We start from the raw sequence: 21,269 nt of genomic DNA, 5'->3' as shown, positions 1-21,269 counted from the left end.
GAACACCACATAGTACAATTACTTTGTTTCGATGATTGGGGTGTTTCATCGCTACAGACGATACCTTACTGTACGCAGGTTAATAGAACTTCTATGGTCAACTTTGCATGCCACTTACATGTGCATGCACTTCATCTCAGGTATTCCGGTGTACCCGCCCTGTCCTCCTGTGCCTGTGAAGGCCACCGCATAAGGAAGCTGGCTCGCTTAGTTGTGAGCCGTCCTCTTTGCGAATACTCATGCCAGCATGTGAGGTGGTGATAGAGGTATGACTACAGCAAACGTATACCTTCCCTTCGCGGTTTGCCCGTAGCACTCACCTACAGCTTGTAAAACGTGCTTACCCCCCCCCCCCCCCCCCGCAATAACTTCCCAAGCCCTGTTCATTACAGATTACGCAGATAAAAGAAGAAACGGAAAATCAAATTTGTTCCTACAAGCGGTTCTTTATGTGGTTATAGCATCTTACAATCTATTCATTCAGAGCACGGAAGAGCAGCGCACAGCACACCATTTTAACGATTACACTATACCACAATATAAGGTTCCGCATCTTTTCACTCCAGCGCACTCGATAAAGACAAAGCCTGTTCAGTGGAGACAGGCTTGTTCACATTCTGGCTTACTGCGAAACCGATTAGTCCCGCTCAGGCAACGTAGTTCAGCTGGGTCCACAATGACGCAGGATAATTTGTGGAGACTCCTGCTCACCGCGTATACTGGGAAGCGCATTTGCAGCGGTGAGCAGACGTGCTCTACGGGTGAATCTGCGCAAGCGGGGTGCCGCTCGCTCACACGTCCTCCTAGGCACAGGGCACGGCAGTCTTCCACGCTGCGGAACAGGGGCAGTCGGGGGGACACGCAGTTACCTCCACGGAAGTGCCACGATACGCATGTCCCGTTGCGGACGAAGTACCACTTCCGGGAGATGTCGCTCGGTGTACAGTCGTGGAACTCTGCCGGGAATAAGCACTTGTCCAGTGGCACCGGCTGCGTGTTGTGACGTAAGTATGGTTAGCAATTTCTTGGCTGCTGAAGAAGTTTCCTATATAACGTGCTGCGTGGGGTCTCAACACCTTACTCTGTATAGCGTATCCCCATTAATAGAAAGCGTTAGTAGACCGTTGACAACGTGACTTCCGAAGTATGGTCCGAAGATTGAGTCATGCACGCTGCCCTTGGCCCCGGTACGTACGATAACTTGACGGTGAGGTTTATAAACGCTCAACACTATTTAACGCCTGTGGTCCCGTTTCTTTGAGTTCAGCACGTGAATCGGTCATTGTCCCATCCCGATATTCGCGAAATGGTGCTGGTAATGCCAGGCACGAGTGAACGAAGTCGACGCTTTCTCGGAGCCCTCTGGATCTGCTCAGTGCTCAGGATAATGGGCATTCTATGGAAAATGCCAACCCATACTGCTCGGTCTAGGTGAGCTTATGAAATATAAGCTTTTATGCTGACCATATACATACAGCCGATGTGTCGCCAACACTTCCATAACAACTAGAAGACAGCTGCATTTATTAATGGATACATTTTGTGCCTGGTGTGTCCATGGAAACAACGACATGCACCGTTATAGGACTCTCGTTCTCTGTTGCCTGTGCTTCTACACTTTCTAGAATACTGTGTTAGTGTAACCAACAAGCTCTACGTTCCATATGTGCTGAGTCTGTATGCATATTCATCAGCGAAAAGCAGACCATCCAGCGAGTCGCGGATAACGTACACGCAGAGTTGTGCCTAACTCACTCGTTACTTGGTAACGGTAACTTTTTTTAGTAACGAAGTAACGATTCAGTTACTTTTTGAAATATGGTAATAGTAACGGAATCAGTTACAAAAATTGGTAATTCGTTACTGACGTTACCCGTTCCTTTTCTTCAGCGCGGGGAGCACATTTCGGCACTCCGTGTGGCGCAATCTCCGACCATCACGCCTTCCCAAGAATGGGCACCAATTGTATATGGCTACAATAAACGCGTATCGACTACTAGCCTTTTCTTGTCTATGCTAAGCTTCTGAGCGCCCTAAATTATGATGCAGCCCCTCGTCTCTTTTCGGGAACAGTTGGTGATCGGTGGCACGAAAACCGGTGTCTTTTCTTGTTTTCATATTCTCCAATCACTCATACTTCTGAAAGAAGGAAGGGTCCAGGCAAGCTGATATAGACTCATGGTAAGGGGCCGAGAGACACTCACCACGAAGGACGGACGACAAATTATCAGACTCAGCAAAAGGTTTATTACAATGACCCATACACAAGACGCGACGCAGAGGGCAACAAGACAAAACGAAGGTCGCTAATCACGTTCACACGTGTGGCGGCATGTTTGTTGCGCGGTAACGTAAAAGTAGCTCGTTACCTGTGAGTAACGAGAACTTTTGTATGTCGGTAACGAGTAACGTGTTTAGTTACTTTTTTCTGAAGTAACGGGTAACGGCATTCCTTTTTTTGGGTAACACGCACAAGTCTGCAGTACACTGAATCGTACAGAGACTGTTAGTCACACATAGACGACAAACACACAGGCCATCAACGCAGTATAACCGACGCCTATGCTTCTTGTCCACAAAATTAGTTCAACTAGACTGTGTGGGGCGTCTCTCTCCGGAACACAATACCCCAATGTACCCGTATCACAGACTGCCCAGCACACAGTACTCGTATAACTCGCGCCAGAACGTGAAGGGAAGAAATATAGCCACACCAGCACTGGCCAGCTGTTAACGTGTACGCTGTTAACGTGTAAGCGTACCATAACATGTACGCCTAGGAATATAACTTCTGTTTCGTTAATTTCGATCAATTCAGTTTTGGGGTCATTTTGTAGCAGAATGAGCTCGAATGTGCTCACGCCGGACTACTGCACACTTTTTTCGACCACAGTCGTTCAAGGCTCATCCGATTCCCTGCAGACAGACCCGCTAAAAGAAAAAGCCAAAAGTGCGCATACTGGCGGCACTAAGCATGGACGAGATTGTGAGAACTTCGAAGAATGGCATAGCGATTGCGCACTCACCTGGTCATAGCAAGCTCTCTTGCACTCGTGCATCGAGCGGAAACGGTTGTAGCCCACTAGGCAGGGCGGTGGTGGGACCGCAGTTAGCGACACGCAGCTGCGCTTGTTCGTTTGGAAGAAGAACTTGTCCATTTGGTTGTGGTGCGAGCACCAGGTGAAGTGTGCTTTCGCGCCACAGCGGTGATCCTGAGACAAAAATAGCTTATGGCATCTTCGACTGGCAGCCACCGATCGCTCTATAGAGCACTCCATCATCGACTGGTCAAAACGGAAAGCTCTGACAACAGCTTCGGCAGTTGTTTGTTTCTTCCATCTTTTTTCTTCCTCCAGCTCTGAGCGCTCTGGCTTAACACGCTCCAGCGCATTGCTTTCTCAGAGTGACACGGTAGTAGCGAATGGTATACTGTACGGACTTGCAAACAGGTGACTGGGTTACCTGGGCACATGTCCGTACGGTCCTGTTCGCTGCTAACGTGGCAGTCTGAGGAAGGAATGCGCCGGAGCGTATTCCGTAAACTGTTGTCCAGCACTGTACCGCCAGTCGTAGATACTATTAGTGCCATACGAACGAATTTGTTTTCGTAAGAACATTAAAGAAACTAGCTTATAACACAAGCTACAAGGACGACTATTCTTTTAAAACGACAAGCGAGGAAGTATCGAGCTGCTCCCCTCCTCCTCTCTATCTCTATCTCAACAAGGCAAATCGGGCTCTGTAGCATTGTACCACGTGACCCCGGCCTCTTTTCCTATCGTTCGCTTTCGTTCTCTGAGGGAAAGTGCCTTGAGGAAAACGGTCGTGAGAGATCTGCGAGCAACAGGAAGACTTCTGACTTGTTCCCAGCAATCAATACGAAAATGAGACGGAGATTGGACTCTATTGGTTGGAGAAATGGCAACCTTGCTCACTGACTGTGGCCTGACTATGGCGACGTCACAACGAGGGAGGGCTCGTATAGCGCACGGTAGCCTAAATGGTTGACATTACACTTTCATTAAATGGAACGTGCAAAGGAACCAGCCATTTTGTCTTTGTTTAGTAGAGTAAGCGAACGTCTTAACGGTGGTGTTGAGCCTATCGTTAGGAGTTACTGGACTGAGAGAGTACGCCCTTAACGAAAAGAACGCGTCATACGCCACGTGCCCATCTGCCCTTCGTTTGTTCGAAAAAAATGCATTGGTGACGTTTCGGCTCGGAGCCAGAGAGGCGTACCAATGGGGGATGCTGCGCCGCGTTATACTCGTGATGCATAGCTGCCTTGCCATGAAGCACGGTGCCGTTACCGCGCGATGTTGCGCCGGCAGGTGCCGTGTCACTCGTCGAAGAGAAGTCTTCATCCTGCGGGATGTTTGCAGAGGGCGTCATACTTGCTCCTTTTTCGGCATGGCCGTACAGAAGGCCGCCACCGGACACTTCACTGTGGTCGGCCACCTGAAATGTTGAAACAAGACACTGGTATAGCGTCATTGATTGCGGCTTACCAGCACTCTCCTGCATGTGCACTTACAAGGAAACGTGGTGTCGTGACCCATATAACTTATTTTAAACAATGTCTCCGGCCTTTCACAGCATACCTGCAAACCGCTCATGTGCTAGAATGAACGCTACTCCTTGCATACGATAAGTATTTATTGAAACATTTATTTTACTGAAAAATACTCATCTTATTCACTTGCGAGTACTAGACTTCTCCCATTTTTGCCTGTTAGTTTCCTACCCCTTGCAATGAGAAGGAAGGTGCGCTAATGCCAATGTGATTGAAACTCGGCTGCTTTGGAGATAAGGCAGGAAGCAATGTTGCGGACCGCAATGTTATAGGGTCAGATTTACACATCTCGAAACGCTTCGGGATTGTTTTTAACACAGATCGACCTTGAATGGTTCAGGTTTCAATTACGATCGACGAAAAGATGACGTCATAACATTTTGTATACGGTCCCATTTCAGTCGGCCCAGAGCAGATAAATCTTTGCAAAGAACATTCCGTAGCTAGGCGCTATTGACCATTGGAGGCAGTGTCCAACGACTTCTTACCTGTCCTTCTGGTCGTATCATCGTGATTAGTGGTGGATCGAAAGGAACCGCTCTTCGTGGTGCCAGGACAAAGTAGAGCGCTACTCCTAAGCAGCTCAGCACCATCACAAGGGATAGCAACTCAGCCACGAACACAGGCCAGTGCCGATGCTGTTCTTCCGAAACCTCCTGTTTGCTTTCAATGTCTGTAGCAGAGCAGCAGCTCACGAAGCGATGAAGAAAAGTAGGCATTATGTCTAACACTCTGGTCACGACTGCCAGGCGAGCAACAGGCGTTTGGACTGTTCGAAACGTCCAACGTTGTGCGCGAGGATAATCGGAAGTGATGACGATGAATGTGTTACTCAGTGACGGCCAATAGTTAACTACATGTAGTTAAACTACTAGTCAAACTACCTGATTGTAGTTAAAAAGTAGTTATCAACTACTTGCAGAAAAGTACTGGCAACTACTAGTTAAACTACTATTTCAAGTAGTAACTAGTATTTTAAGTTTACTACAGGAGTTAGGTTACTGAAGTCGCCAACTACTTCCTTCCTAGCTTTACAGCACGATTGTGCTTCCGACTTTTACCTTGAGCTACTTGTTTAATGAGAATGGAGGTGCACAGCAATTGTGTCGTGCATGTGTACTAAATCTTCACTTTTAATGTTTGTCTAGTGGAGCCTCATTTGCTGTTAAATAATTCTGCAACTTAGTTTATCGCGTAGGCACAGAAAGAATCCCGCCGCAAGCTTTGTATTTGACTATCGTAGCAATGGCCTGCCATTGTGTTTATCATTGCTTGTGGTTCATATTCAGGTGCCCAAGAACACTACAAGGGATTGGTGTTGATGGACATCGTTAAGTAGTTATAGATGTAGTTAAACTGCATTGCAGTAGTTAAAAAAGCAGTTTTAACTACTCCCCTGAAAAGTAGTTGAACTACTAGTTAAACTACTAAATTGCAAAGTAGTTAGTAATTATAGTTAAATTACTGTAGAAGTAGTTAGTGGCCAACACTGGTGTTACTAGGGCTTCTCCTTCTGGCGCACGTAGAATGACCTTTGGCCACAAAGGGAGTCAACTACATGACAAGCTAGATGGAGAAGGTGATGGCGATGAACGACTTAAGTGTAGGGCGAAAATACTCACTGGACGATGGTGCATGGGGAATGACAATGAAGATGAGCTAAAAGCGCATGTGGGAAATGGGGCTAATGGCCATTCTCCGTGGGACGAAGAAGAAGAAAAGACGAAAGACCCGCTGCCAGAGAGCTATTATAATTGGCATTATGAGAGGCAGGAGGGCTGACAGAGACACGGGGACTCCCAGCAGACAGAGTGGAAGACTGATGTAGGCTTGAAGAAAGCAGTACTGTTCAACTGGCTCGTCCTGGCTACAGTGGGGGCACGCAGTGGATGGAGTGAACGAAAGGGCCCCGAAAGCCTTAAAAGCCGTGAATGAATTGCCCGCGTTCGCGACTTGACTTTCGACGCCGTAGTGTGAACATACCACAACGTGTAAGTCGATAGTGGCCGGTGTGTCCAGCTCAAACACAAGCACGACCGACTTGTCCACATTCAGGGAAAGATGCACAGGCTGATCCAGGCTGCCAGGGTGGCCAGATACGCTTGTACCTTAACGTATATATAACTCAGGCAACGAAGGTGCCGAAGCAAAGAAAGCAATGTCGTCTGTCGTAATCTCAGGATGGATCAGCGAAAGAGCTTATTAACACTGTGAATAGAATGGAAGAGAGCACCGATCCTTGGGGGGACGCCCCCGCTGGGAGTATGACGAAGAAGCGAAGCGAACAACCGAGCAGAGGAACGAATGATCAGAGAGGATGCCGATGACCCCCGCAATCAAGTAAGGGGGAGTGTTAGTTGTCACCAGTTTCTGCGGGAGCACGGAATGCTTCACGCTGTCATAGGCCTTAGAAACGTCTAGAATCACAAGCCCTAAGACGTGACCACTGTCGCGACCGAGACGGATCTGACTTTCAAGGCTCCAGGAACGAATTCACGACGTTCACCAATGCAGATGGATTGTTTATCCAGAGGGGCTTCACCATCCTACGGTGCTTCACCATCGCTTCACCATCCCTACGTCAGGGCCCGGAGAACTGTTAGGAAGAGCTCGCACACCACATTCCAGCTCCGCGAGCCGGGGGAGGGGGCAGCGTAAAACCCAGAGGGGAAGCTGGCAGAGCGGGCGGAAGGACAACCTCCGCATTCAAAAAGCGCACGGCGAACACTCTCGTGATACCTTTAAGATGCGAGCTGGAGTGAGCGTCGGAGACGACGATTAGAGAGGAGGGTGCCACGGAAAAGGATTTGCGGATAAAAACAATGTGTGCATCATTTAATAGAGGTGTTTACCACCAGCAACGGCACGACAATCGACTTTGCGGTTGATTGTGGACATGCCGATTCTGTAAAACATACCTTCTCAGTTGTCTCGCAACGTAAACACCCAATTATTACTGTAAAACATATCAGCAATAGTTTGCAGTAGTATTACTGCTACAAGCGCAGGTCCTGCTAGCTGCTGTAAGGGGAAAAGAAAAGCTTCAGTAGTCGCATGGTGTCCACGGGTCCCACGCAGGAAGCTCGTTTATGGTTGACTAAAAGGATATGCAGGCAGGAGGTGGACTCATTTGCGACTCATTGGGGGACAAACCGCACGCCCCTCGAAGTTCCTCGCGTTATCCTCTAGCATTACATTATAACTCATTGCAGTTGTGCTCCTACATTCGACCCATATCTGCAACCATTACGTTCAATTTAAAATTATTCTCGCATGTTCTTAGCAGTTATACAAGTGCTATCGCATCAGCAGGGAGACCGCCGCAGGAGTATGCCACATTAAAATGCACTCGCAATCAGCACGCTAGACTTTCTTTGCAACAGGTCACATTATGGCATGGCCGCCGCCTTGCACTTACCTCCGATCCACGCGCTGTCCGCAACTCTTGGCAGTAATAATTATGAAGAGACAAAGGCGATAAAAACACGAGAAACGAAACACACACGGGGCGCACAGAAACAAACAAAGGTTTATTGAACCCTTCCCCGAAGACTTATCGAGGCATTACTTACACAAGCGGAACCCACGAATTCTTGCCCATCAAAACAACCTACACTCAGTTTGCATAGCCCATTTTCTGCCTCATTCTACGCGTTCCTCAACCTCGCATCATCTCCCTGCTCATCCTTGAGCATCATTCATCCCTACCCAGGGCACACACACACTCAGTAACGAAAGACCAACTGTCTATGGGTTTCACAACTTTTTCATTCACAGAGTACAGGAGAGCAGCCCATTGATTGAAAAATGAAAAATGGCTTAGTTTACTAATGATTACAGTTTACCACAACATGCTGGATAACGAAGCCCGTTCACTGGAGACAGGCTTGCTCGCACTCTCGCTTGCTGCGGAAACGATTACTTCCGCTCAGACACCGCGGTTCAGCTGTGTCCACAGTGACGCAGGAGATCTTGTGATGACTCCCGCTCACTGAGTACACCGGGAACAGCATATGAAGCGGCGAGCAGACATGCTCAACTGGGGAATCTGAGCAACCGGGGTGCCGCTCGCTCACCCGTCCTCCCAGGCACCGGGTACGGCAGTCTTCCTCGCTGCGAAACAGGGCCAGCTGAGGGGAAACGCAGTTACCTCCACGGAAGTGCCAAGCTACGCAAGTCCCGTTCCGGACGAAGTACCATTTCCGAGAGATGTCGCTCGGAGTACAGGTGTGAAACTCGGCCGGGAACGAGCACTTCTCTTGCGGCACGGGCTGCATGTTGTGACATTCGCGTAGTCAATGAGAAACTTGCTACTGAAGAAACTTCCCAGCATAGATAATGAAGGGTGTGCACAACGTTACCTTTATGCTATAGCAGCACACAGTAACAGGAAGTAGTAAACACGTACAGCCATTGCATTCAGAAACACAGTACCAACTTCGTGGCTATAAACCAATACCTGCGCAGTACTGTGCTCGCCACCGCGCACAGTGCGACGCAGTATCCCTGACACTTGACAGGTGTTGTTCGTCCACAGATTTCTCAGTCAGGCTGCGTATGTTCCATGTGTTGTGGTTGAATGCGATGCTCCCGATCTGGATAGCAAACTTGTTTGTTTGCAACCTTCCCATCCCATCTACCATTTCGGTCCAAAACTCCTGCGACTTTCGCTACAAGAAGACATGGGCGCGTTCTGACTGGCTCGAGCAAGAACGCGATTCGTGCTAATTATTTCGCGATACCCAACGATATCGTGGTTTATGATTGGACCTCTGTTTTCCTTTTTTCTGACGAATGGCGAGCAATTGGTTCTCTCACCTGGTCATTGCAAGCTTTTTTACAGTCGTGCATAGAACGGAAACGGTTGGAGCCCACCAGGCACGGCGGCGGTGGAACCGCCATTACCGACACGCAGCTGTGCTTGTCCGCTCGGAAGAAGAACTTGTCTATTTGGTTGACGTTCGAGCACAGGGTGAAGTGTGCCTTCACGATACAGCGCTGGTCCTGAGTTAGAGGTATCTTATGTCATGAGTTTATTCTCGTAATAGCGACAAGCAAAGACAGGCCTCCTAAGAATGGTCTGCATTCTCGAATGCAATACCAAGGCAATTGCAATAACAAATGCGACTGTGTCCGAGGCACATGGAGGCTGCAATTATAGTAGCGCAGTGTTTGGTGATTAATAATTTCAGTAGGACGACTTGTAACCCGACGAAATCGACCCTACAAGCCCGATAATGTCGACGTGTCCAGTGCTAAGTATCTCTTGGATTAGCGACGTCGACTGCATCAAATGTTGCCTTTGCCAGCTCGTCTTGCTTCTCGTGTGTTCTTCAACGATTTCGTTTTACTTCACGCCCCCTCAAGATAACGAAATCAATATGCACACCAGGACATCGTTAAAATAAACATGCAACAAAAATTAAACATTGACATTTGGACGCGGAGCCAGAAAGACCCATCCCTGCAGCCCACAGGCACATGACAGCACAGTCACCCATACGTGCCTTGTTATGAAGCATTGTGCCATTCCCGTGTGGTGTTATGACGACAGGTTCAGTGTCACTTGTCGAAGCCACGTCTTCGTCATGCGGGAGGCTAGTAGAGGGCCTCATACCCGCCTTTTTTCCTGCATGTCCAACCAGGAGGCCGCCACCCGATAATTCATTCTGGCCAGTCACCTGCAGTAATAGTCAGACAACGGTTTCGCAGCGCTCTCCTGCTACGTCAGTTACCTCGGGAAACACGCTAAGACGACCACACTCGCCGTCACTAGGAAACACCGGTAAACTAGGAAAGACCCGTTGATGCGTATCGTTATCGTACCTGCTAGACACTCCGGTACAACAATCGCCACAGCACCTTGCAGAAACAAGGCGCGCACGTTTACAGAAATTATTTTGCTTGTTCGGCTAACATATAGAAAAGGACTCTTTGAAGTAGTATAGCGTCGATACTTTCTTACCAGAAGAGGAGGTAAGCATGTCATCGTAAACTCCATGAGTTCATCTATTCCATTCCGCGCTACTGACAATTGGAAGCTGGCATGACGGGAGGAAAATTGCCTCTAAGGGAGTGAATTCTCACCTGTCCTTCTGGCCGGATCATCGTGGTTACCGGTGGCTCGAAAGGAACCGCTCTTCGTGGTGCTAGGACAAAGTAGAACGCTACGCCGAAGCAGCTGAGCACTATAAGTAGAGGCAGCATCTCAGCCATAGACACAGGCCACTGGAGCTTCTGTTCGTCGGAGACCACCTGTTTGTTTTCAATGTCTCTGGCAGAGCGCAAGGTCAGGAAGCGTTGTAGAAATGGAGGCATGATGTCTAGCAAAGGACACGCACTAGACGAGACCGTGCAGTGCTGTCAGACGACCAACTGGTGCTTGGACTGTTCGAAACGTCGAATGAGCCCGTGGATCATCGAAGGTGATGACGATGAACGTGCTAATTGAGGTTGTTGTTGTTCTTCTTCTTCTCCTCAGGAAGATGGGCGGCACCTTCCATTCTGTCTTTTGGTAGGCTGCCAGGTCGTCATTCCGCTCCCCCTTTTGGACAGCCACCAAGTTCCAACTCCCGCTCAGTTAGTGAAGAAGATTCCGCTCCCCCGCTCATCTTTTATTCAATCATTTCATTCATCTCATCCTCTCATCGCTTCGCATAACCGTAATTAATTGGGCCCTCATGTCACGATCTGTGGCCTCGTGCTATGCGCCACTGCCAAGAAGAAGATGGCCGCGATCCGCAAGCGGGATGGCGGCTAGTGACTTCTCCTTCCTTCTTCGTCTTTGGACATACGCAGTTTCTGTAGCTACCCACGTAGTGGCGCGGTAGCCAGCGTTCGGCACATGGAGGTAGGAAACACAAGGAGCGGCCCCTCCGAGAGTTTTGTATCGGGACGAGCGTAGCCGGCTTCGCATTGCATTCTGGGATGCTCCTGTCTACCACGTGACCGCTCACATGACCCTCCAGACAGCACGGCGCCACCAGTGCAGACGACACGAGCTGTAGTTGTGTCACAGTTTAGATGGCACTATTGCGTTGAACGCGGGCTTGAGCTTTATTCCTGTGTGTTCGGATGTTTACTCTTCTATTAGATGACCAGTCACAGTGTGCAGAACCCAAAAGGAGTAAGCAGGACCGGAAACATCACGTGTGCCAACGGTGACTGCCAACGTATATACGTTTCTTGATTAAGTGGTAAAGAATGCCGTACTCAGAACCCCATTAATGAAATTTGTACAACAACAGAAGATATGAAATGAATCTGCGGCACAGTTTGAGGTCCCAAATGAACAATTCAAGATGACTCGAACACACACGAGCGACTAAAACAACTGACCGTGTACTTACGAACAAAACGTGTTCCCGTGATAGAGCTGCTTTCCGTTCAACGAGAGCCGCAGACGGGACAGGAATGCATTACCATGTTATCGGTTTCCCTGGGGTGACCAGCGTTACATTTTTACAGATGGTTTTATTTAACTGAGATTACAAACGATGACAAAACAGACTCATGCCGGAGCGCGTACATCCATTGTTTTTGATCGGGCCGGAAGGCCGGAAGTTCTTCTTGATGTCTCTGACACTGCGGCGCTTTTTGATGTCTGTTGCGGGCGCCGACACGGCCGGGTGGGTAAATTTGATTTGCCCTCAAATCATTTCCACTTCGTAGTCCTGAAGGTGCTGAGGTGGACGATGCTGTCGTACTGGTCGGCCGCTTGCCGAGGGACTTGGTATGGGGTCGTCGTCATCTGGGAGGAAGTTGTTGGCGGGAGGCTCTTGAGACACATGAGTGTCATCATCGTCCAACGATACGGTCCCCTCAGTGGTGCCAACGCTGGAGGGTTCTGAAGACAGAAGACGCCCAATAATGCTGTCGCAAAACTCCGGGACGTCGTCTTTGCGTGGATAATGGCGTCGAAGTTGTTCAATATAAGCAATTCTAAATTTTGTTTTGCCTCTTATGGGCTGCACACTCTCGAGTTCCACTGTGTTCGAGCTCTTGAAAGATTTTATGTAGAATGGTCCCTCGTAGAACGGGACGAGAGAGGACGATCGGGCACCAATTGTGCAGTAGACTGAATCGCCTGTCTTGAAGTGGGGTTCTTTTCTTGCTGAGTCGTACCTTTGCTTCTGATACGTCTGACTTTTTTCGAGGTATTCTTTGGCTTCCACTCATATTTTTGCCAGCTCGTGGAGTCTCTGTGCATCGTCGAGCTGCTCTGAGACGACTCCAATTTTAAGTTGGCTCGGAAGTGTCGGTTCATACCCATGTATCAGAAAGAAGGGACACTTCTTTGTCGCCTTTTGCTTTGAAGCATTGATTACGAGCGTTGCCTCGTGCAGTGTCTCATCCCAGTTTCGGTGCGAGTCTATGAGTTTTCTGATGACGGTCTTCGTGGTTTGAACTGTGCGTTCGATCAGAGTGTTGGCTTGGGGCCAATAGCTCGGTGTGGTTACGTGGGAGACACCTAGCCTCCGGTGCACGGCTGCTGTATGCTTGTTGACAAACCCTCGAGCCTGATCGGTGATGACGACGTGAGGAACGCCGAACCTAGGTATCCAACGCGGTTGCACAGAAAGTCTATGTAAAACCTCGATGAAGTTGAAGGCGCGGCTGATGCGTCTTCATATCTGGTGGCATGGTCGATACACACCAGAACGTGAGAGTTGCCGTTTCTCTCAGGCAGGGGTCCGAAATGATCGAGAGAGATGACTGCATTGGGAGCCCCTGGAATTTTTCTTGGAATAAGGAGACCTTCGTTCGTAGTTGTCCTGTAGTTTATCCGTCTGCAGGTGTCACAACTGCGGACATATTCTGCGATCTCAGACGACATTTGAGGCCACCAAAACTTTTTCTATATTTGGTCCTTCGTTCTTGATACATCCATGTGTCCAGTTTGGTCATGGCACACTTTCATTACAGTTTCTCGAAGTGTTTCGGGGACGACGACTACCTGACGAGTGAAATTGTCACGGACGATGGTTTTTACTATTATGCCGTTGTTCAACTGATAGCCTGTACCCTGGCTGATCTTAGGCATGATGGATCGACAAAATGGGTCGTTGGACTGGTGATCGCGTAGACAAGATCCAGGGCTGGATACGACTACGTGACACATGGTGTCCTCTGCACTCTGTGAGGTTTTGAGCTTCTCCGAAGTTTCATGCAATCTGGATAGTGCGTCAGCTGCTGCATTTGACTTTCCTGGACTGTGTCTGATGATGAAGTCGTACTCCGCGAGGCCGAGTGTCCAGCGTGCGAATCTGCGGTTTTCGAGGCCGTTTTGGACAAGATAAGTGAGACACATGCTGTCTGTGACTACGGTGAATCTTGGTCCGCCCCTGAGGTATATGCTGAATTTCTCTGTTACTGCCCAGTGGAGGGCCATGCATTCCAGCATATTTGCGTGCATGAGAAATCCTTTATGAATCTTCTGTAGTAGCTGCAGAACTGAACTAATGAGAGGAGTCGTTTCGAGTCTTCGTGCGGTCTAAATTTGGCTACGTCGGCTGTGCGCGCGAGTTCGGGAGTGCGTCCTTCGCCGTTGATTACGTAACCAAGGAATGTCACTTTGGATCGTATGAGCTGGCATTTCTTTATGTTGATTCGGACACCGTTTTGCACTGCTCTGATGAGTGCTGCTTCTAGTATCTCGAGCGCTTCTTGTATCGTTCCGGAGCCTTGTCCTACGTCGTTCATGTAGGTGGTTGTGTTTGGAAGTCCTTCGAATGTCCTGCGCATGACTGTTTGCATAGTCTGGGGAGCCTTGCAGAAACCAAACGCCATTCTTAGGTACTCGTACTTCCCATCTAGCGTTATGAATGCTGTCTTGTGGACATCTTCTGGCTTTATGCGAATTGTTAGGAAGGCAGTCTTGATGTCCATCGTCGTGAAGTAGCGAGTCTTGTTCCTCATGATATCATCCAGAGAACCTTCGATTATTGGCATCGGGTAAGGTGGGTTTATAGTCTTTTCATTAAGTTTGCGGTAGTCATGGACCATTCGTCTTGGGGTCGTAGGATGGTGTGGTTGATCCACCACTATTGTTGGAGCGGCGTACTCGCTGTTGCTTCTTCTGATGATTCCTTGATGCAAGTACTTGCGGACTTCATCGTGTATGAATTGTCCATCTGCAGGTGGACAGCGATACGGTCGAGACGACACTGGGGTATCATCCCGTAGTTCGATTGAGTGCTCTGTGTGTGGGCACGTGCCTAGGGGATGATGGCCGGTCGAGAAGGCTTGGTGATGTTTAGCAAGAATTTCTCGTAGTTGTTTACGCTGTTCTGGAGATGCATCTGGGGTCATCATCTTGGCTGCTTCGTCAATGTCTTGTAGAAGATCTGCTTCGGGATCTTCGGCTTTCGGGTGTAGTGCGACGATGGAGCATGGGGTGGTGTCCTGGACTATGGCGGTCCCGTGTCTGGAGAAAGATGCAATAAGTGGTTCTGCTGACTTTTGCAATACTGTGGAACTCTGTTTTATGTCTGTCAGTGGGATGACCGTGACATCATTTGATGGGTGGAAGGTGACATCGACGTTGGCTGCGTGTCTCCAGTCTGAACAAAGAAGTAAATCAATAGGAGACGGCAAGGCCGTGATGACCACTTTCGGAAAAGTGACTTGAGTTTCGCCAACCGTGACTGTTATGGCGGTGTACTGCCTTGGTTGAATTTGGCGATCGAGAACCGTGATGGGTTCCGATGCTGACCGAGGAGTTGTATTCGTGTTTGGAGGCGAAGCTTTGCTGTCAACGACTGATATGTTGGCACCGGTGTCGGTGCACGCTTTGATTGACGTGTCTTCGTTTAGAGTGGCATCAATGAGTGGTAATGTTTTCGAGCTTGAGTGAAGGAAACAGTGTGCACTCTTTGGTAGGTGAGGCCGCTGGTAACGTTGAGCGGTTTGCTTTCTTTGGCTAGAAGGAAGGTCACACACTCCTGGGTCCTAGGTCCGGCGTCTCTGTTCGGCTCGTGTTGTCGCTGCGGTTTTCGGTTCGGGACAGTCTCGAGCAAGATGCCCTGGGCTGTTGCAGTTGAAGCATACGTTGCCTACAGTCTTTCGAGGCGTCTTGTCCGTGTGCCCAGGTGTGTAGGCGTTGCCATCTTCTTTGGACGTTCTGTCATCTTCCTGGTTGCCACGTTGAGATGATGGCTGAGGGACGACATATCGAGCATGGCAGCACAGTCGTCAAGTTCGAGCACTGATTTGCAGCATTGCGTGGTGAGAGGGTTGGCCCATCCGTCGTCCTCGATCCCGTGGAGGATGAGAGAAATGCGTTCCACACACACCTTGTTGTGTGTGGAACGCATTTCTCCGTTGGAGAAATGCGTTGTGTTTCCTTCCTTAACACACACACACACACAAATAGAGATACGATGATGAGATGGGGCTGATGCCGGCCAGCAGGCTGGGCGCTGCCCCAGTGCCACTTGTACGTGATGAGAGATGATGATGGATATGATAAGGGGTCCGGTAATCAAAGCAGGGTGGAGAGGACTGTTGATGACAAGAAGTCCCAGAGGTGACGCAGACCTTGGCGTGTATGAGCTGGCGCGTGTATGCGTTCCACAGCGTCCAGTCGATGTGGGGCCTTTTCCAGCATGGCGTTTTTGGCGTATATGTACTGGACTATGGTTTCGTTTCGTCGCAACTTTCGCTCCTTTTGATAATCAAGAAAAGCTTGGAGCGTCATTTTTCGGTGAAAGCGTTCGGTAATCGCGCTCTTCCACGTGTCCCAGTCGTGTATGAGACAACCGTACGATCGTTGCCAATGACGGGCTGCGCCACGAAGACGTGTCATTGCGTTGAGCATAGTCAGGTTCGGCGTCCAGTTCGCAAGTGATGCGATTCGTTCGACCTCCAAGATCCAGTCCTTGAGACATTCCTTTTCGTCGCCAGCGAAGGTTGGGATAGCGGCGCACGTGTCACCGATGGAGTGGACTTGGAACGGCTGCGAGGGACGTTGTAAGGTGTTCACTAAAGCTTCGATGATGCCCGTATTGTCCGTTACGTTCGGTGAACCTGACGTGTAGGATGCGGAGGTTGACGTTGCCAAAGCTTGTGCCGATTCGTCGTTGCGTTGTTCGTTATTCGGCAGAGCTTCGTGTTGCGTTCCGCTCGTTTTTGTTGCGTTCGTCAAGGCATTCAATGCCTCCGTAATGGCACGTATGTGCTCCTTGATTTCCAGTATTTCGTTGCGGAAATCATCGTTCGAGCCGTTTCCTGCCATGTTTCTGACGTCTGTAGCCTCGTGGGTGTCGGCATTTCGATGGGCACGTTGAAACTTTACTCACGGCTGAGATCTGTCGTCAATCCTGTCGACTGCGCCATGTTAGCGGTTTCCCTGGGGTGACCAGCGTTACATTTTTACAGATGGTTTTGTTTAACTGAGATTACAAGCGATGACAAAACAGACTCATGCCGGAGCGCGTACATCCAATGTTTTTGATCGGGCCGGAAGTTCTTCTTGATGTCTTCTGACACTGCGGGTGGCTGTGTCGCTTTTTGATGCCTGTTGCGCTTGCGCTGACAACCATAAGTCGTTTCTACGATGGTGCTCACATTTTTACAATAAATTACTTCAGAAAAGCAAAATCACACAGAGAGCAGCACGAGAAACAAAGCTTTGCAAAACGGAAACTTTCGAGGGGATCACGTGGTGGACAGGACGTAATGGCGATTTTGACTCGAGCGACCGCGTAGAGGGTGGCTGCGCGAGTCTGGAGGGAAGAGCCGCTCCTTGTGTTTCCTTCCTCCATGGTTCGGCACAAGGGACTCTATGCCCGTATTCACCAGTCTCACTTAGCCACTGGCTTAGTGGCGTCTGGTTTAAGTTGATCACGTGATCTCTCCGGCTCTGAAGCCCTTTGACCACAACGCATGCGCATTAGTCACATTGTCACGGGATGGTTGAGGGGAGGGAAAAATTAGCAGGCGACGGAAGGGCCGCGAAAAGGAAGATGCCCGTTTTTTTTTTCTCTTTTAGTTATGAGGTTGATAAAAAAAGTTCAGGCGGCGCTGCTACAGGTGGTAGCGTGATGGTGTGTGGGCATGGAGGAAGGAAACACAAGGAGCGGCCCCTCCAACAGTTTTCTATCGGGACGAGCGTAGCCGGCATCGCATTGCATTCTGGGATGCTCCTGTCTACCACGTGACCCTCCAGACAACATGGCGCCAGCAGAGCAGACGACGCGAGCTGTAGCTGTGTCACAGTTCAGATGGCAGTGTAATACGTTGAACGCGTGCTTGCACTTTCTTTCTGAGTGTTCGAATGTTTACTGTTCTATTAGAAGACCAGTCACAGTCTGCAGAACGCAAAAGGAGTATGCGGAACCGGAAACATCACGTGTGGCAACGGTCACTTCCAACGTATATACGTTTTTTGATTAAGTGGTAAAGAATGCCGTACTCAAAATACCATTAATCAGATTTGTACAACATGAATCTGTGGCACAGTTTGAGGTCCCAAATGGACAATTCAAGATGACTCGAACACACGCGGGGGACTAAAACAACTTACCGTGTACTTACGAACAAAACGCGTTCCCGTGACAGAGCTGCTTTCAGTTCAACGAGAGCCGCAGCCGGGACAGGAACACATTACCATACGTCGTTTCTACGATGGTGCTCACATTTTCACAATAAATTACTTTCAAAAAGCTAAATCATGCGGAGAGCAGCGCGAGAAACAAAGCCTTGCAAAACCGAAACTTTAGAGGGGATCACGTGGTGGACAGGAGCCAATGGCTATTTTGACTCGAGCGACCGCTAGAGTGTGGCTACGCTATTCAGGAGCGAAGAGCCGCTCCTTGCTCCTTGTGTTTCCTTCCTCCATGTGTGTGGGTAGCCGGCGGTTAAGCCTGCCTTTGTGTTTGTTAATTTGATCGCTAAAACAATGTACAAAGAGCGCGTTTGCCAAGTTATTGAAGAGGCAGGAGTACGTATTCTCGTGGAGGCGATCGTTGTACTTTTGTCAGTGTTGGGTCGTCGATTGTGGTTGCGTATAATAAATGCACCTCCATGGACCATCGCTTGTTTATCGTTTGTTGTGCGGCCTGTGTGGTGAATTGCAACGATCAAGATAGCCTTTCGATCGCTGGGGCATGTCAGCAGCGTGTTTTTACGCTTTCAAGTCTGGTGTCATGTGCGTAGCGTGTGTGCAGGCACATCATCACGGTAGGCTGCCTGTAAGTAAACAGCAATAACATTGGTGCAAGGGTGGCCATATCCTGCATCGGACTCCCACACGCATAACTTTTATAATGTTATGGTTTCAAGAAATTGACGTAGTACTTTACAAGTTGTCACAAATCTGAAACGCATAAAGCATCGCCAGGCTCCCACAGCTCCCCATAGAGCCCATAGTTTGAGATAACTCAGGCAACACTGGACATGCAACCAATGAAAATGAACTATGATGCCTACCTTTCGGCCAATCAGGAGTCTCTCAGTTTGGCTCGCCTTTCGGCCCGGTACTGGCTACCATCGGCTTTTACTTTTACTGGTTTTCATGCCCGACGCTTGTTATTCAGTATTCCAGAACAACTAGGCAAATTTTTGACAAAATACACATTTATTTGAAACATCGTACTGATTCAATAATCTGACACAAATATTCACCGTGCCTACAGAGTCCAAATCGTTGCGTTCGTTGACCAAGTTCGAACACGAAAACACACACACTACTCCCAGAAGTAAGCGACGATCACAGGAGTGCACGCGATTTCACGGTTAGCATCTCCTTTCGTTGGCTACAGTGCGAAGGTTTCAACGAAGCGGGCAATGCTTGTCGCACGGACACCGAATCCTGTCTCCGTTGTGACTGCATTTGAAAATGCGACGGCGCTCACAAGTGTTCCTCAGGCGTGAGCTGCATTCTGAACTCGAGAGACTGTTCGTACGTAGGATACTTGTGTTGGGAAACATCACAACATGCGCTGAGTCACTTTGACACACGAACAAATCTGGGACTTCTCTTTGAACAATGCCATCATACCGTGGTGTCAACTGACATCGTCGTGACGCGAGACGCCGCTGCCACTTCTCTCCGTTCTCTTCTCGTAACTGCCCGCCAGACAGGCAGCCCGCGAAAGAATGCTCCTTTGAAACTTTGCCAACCAATAGCGGAGCGCGCAATGTCCTTCGGCCAATGGGTATCAACTATGATGCCTGACGGTGTAATACCACGTGACTGTGACGTGATTTTATTTTTCTACTGCCGCAAATGCGGGGAGCTGGGGAGGCCTGGCATCGCTTCGCTGGCTGCGTTTGTTCTGGCGCACGACGGAAAACGAACGGTGCAGGCCTGTTTACATCCGCGTCCTGTGTGTGCGTGTGTGCGTGTGTGTGTGTGTTAGCGCTGTTTTCGTTGTGTTACCCAGGGTGCCCCTGCCTGTGAGTTGTGTGGACACTTGCTGGAACTTAATATAATGGGAATGGGGAATGTACACACTTGGCCTACAGTCATATAATGAGCGCACTTGACATCACAGATGCCATATCTGCAAAAATAAAAGGGCACACTTTAGTGTCGTTACAATAGATCCGAGCCATTCAGAATTTGTTGTTTGTTGAGACCACCATACACAAAATACAAACAATCTTCTCTTTGCTGTTAAAATGGATAAAATATCTCGTACAGAAGGTCTTATTTGTCTCAATAATGGTGTTTCAAGGGTGGAGCAAACATACAATGGACAAAGGCAAACACATACAACAACAGTGAACAAGGCCCGTGTGACCTCTGCTTCTCCTTTGGCAAGGCTGCTGTGAGAATTGTCACTGTCCAATTGTGCAAATTAAGGTATTGCACGATAACATCAGCAGTTCTATACAGCGTTTTTGGGAATTTTCTTTTTTAGCTTTTAAATCATGCTATAGTTCTCTGACTGTTCCCAGTTTTCTATACTGTCCTGAATGGAGACAACCTGAAATACAGATGGTACAGCTCTGAAAAATTTGTGCAGTGCCCATGCATTTGTGCACTGCGTAGTTGCGCAGTTATAAATCGCACAACTGTGTGCTGAGAGATTGTGCTATTCCTTGAGATACAACACCGTGGAATATCAAAGCAAACAGCAGCACTGATCATTGTCACTAGCTTTCTGTATTGATATGTATTGGACAGTAAGTGGAAGGCTGCAATGGACAAATGAATGCAATGCAAATAAGCTCATATAAAGAAAAAGAATGAAACTTGAAATCAGATGCATCTTATCTACAATGTGCCACTATTATTTTTTAGGAAGTACAGGATTGTATATCCTTCTTCCAGACTTTCTGTTATCTTTTGGGACACTTTGGCAGTTGTAACTTTGCCAAAGGCCAACATATTCATTCAGCTATGTCAGCACAAAGCTACACAACCAGACAGTATATTAGTGTAGTGAACGCGGTGTACTGCATCATCAAGGATAAAGTCTGGGAGCAGAAATGTGGGACATTGCTTAATATGCAGAAAAATAACAAAGATGTTTTTGCATGGCTGACCACCTAACTTCAATAGCCAGTGATGAACATGCGATGTCTTCAGCTGGTGTATTCTGGAAATTAATAGGTGACGTATGGGGAGGGGGGAGGGGATGGTTTGTAAGTTAACAGCACCAAACAGCAACAACAGTTTCACTGGTTTTGGGCAAACACATCTATGTTGGCACACATGAAGGGCATATCGTTATTTCAATACACTTTA

The 21,269-nt window shown here is 48.7% G+C and overlaps 2 protein-coding genes across 2 annotated transcripts; both read right to left on the bottom strand.

Annotated features, from left to right (window-relative positions):
* Nucleotides 1-421: 421 nt before the first annotated feature.
* LOC135387417 (uncharacterized) lies at nucleotides 422-5,366 on the bottom strand. The gene is made up of 4 exons (XM_064616623.1): nucleotides 5,062-5,366; nucleotides 4,240-4,458; nucleotides 3,027-3,212; nucleotides 422-990 (listed from the first exon to the last, which is right to left on the bottom strand). Exons 1-4 carry the CDS (start codon nucleotides 5,290-5,292, stop codon nucleotides 592-594), a joined length of 1,035 nt encoding a protein of 344 aa, XP_064472693.1. The 5' UTR covers nucleotides 5,293-5,366; the 3' UTR covers nucleotides 422-591.
* Nucleotides 5,367-8,321: 2,955 nt separating this feature from the next.
* Nucleotides 8,322-11,029, bottom strand: LOC135387416 (uncharacterized). Its single transcript, XM_064616622.1, has 4 exons — nucleotides 10,661-11,029; nucleotides 10,081-10,254; nucleotides 9,392-9,577; nucleotides 8,322-8,844 (listed from the first exon to the last, which is right to left on the bottom strand). Exons 1-4 carry the CDS (start codon nucleotides 10,889-10,891, stop codon nucleotides 8,446-8,448), a joined length of 990 nt encoding a protein of 329 aa, XP_064472692.1. The 5' UTR covers nucleotides 10,892-11,029; the 3' UTR covers nucleotides 8,322-8,445.
* Nucleotides 11,030-21,269: the final 10,240 nt, after the last annotated feature.

This window comes from Ornithodoros turicata, chromosome 3, assembly GCF_037126465.1.
Source record: "Ornithodoros turicata isolate Travis chromosome 3, ASM3712646v1, whole genome shotgun sequence".
In the NCBI taxonomy this organism is placed as follows: Eukaryota; Metazoa; Arthropoda; class Arachnida; order Ixodida; family Argasidae; genus Ornithodoros; species Ornithodoros turicata.
This window is presented reverse-complemented; position numbering and strand designations above follow the sequence as displayed.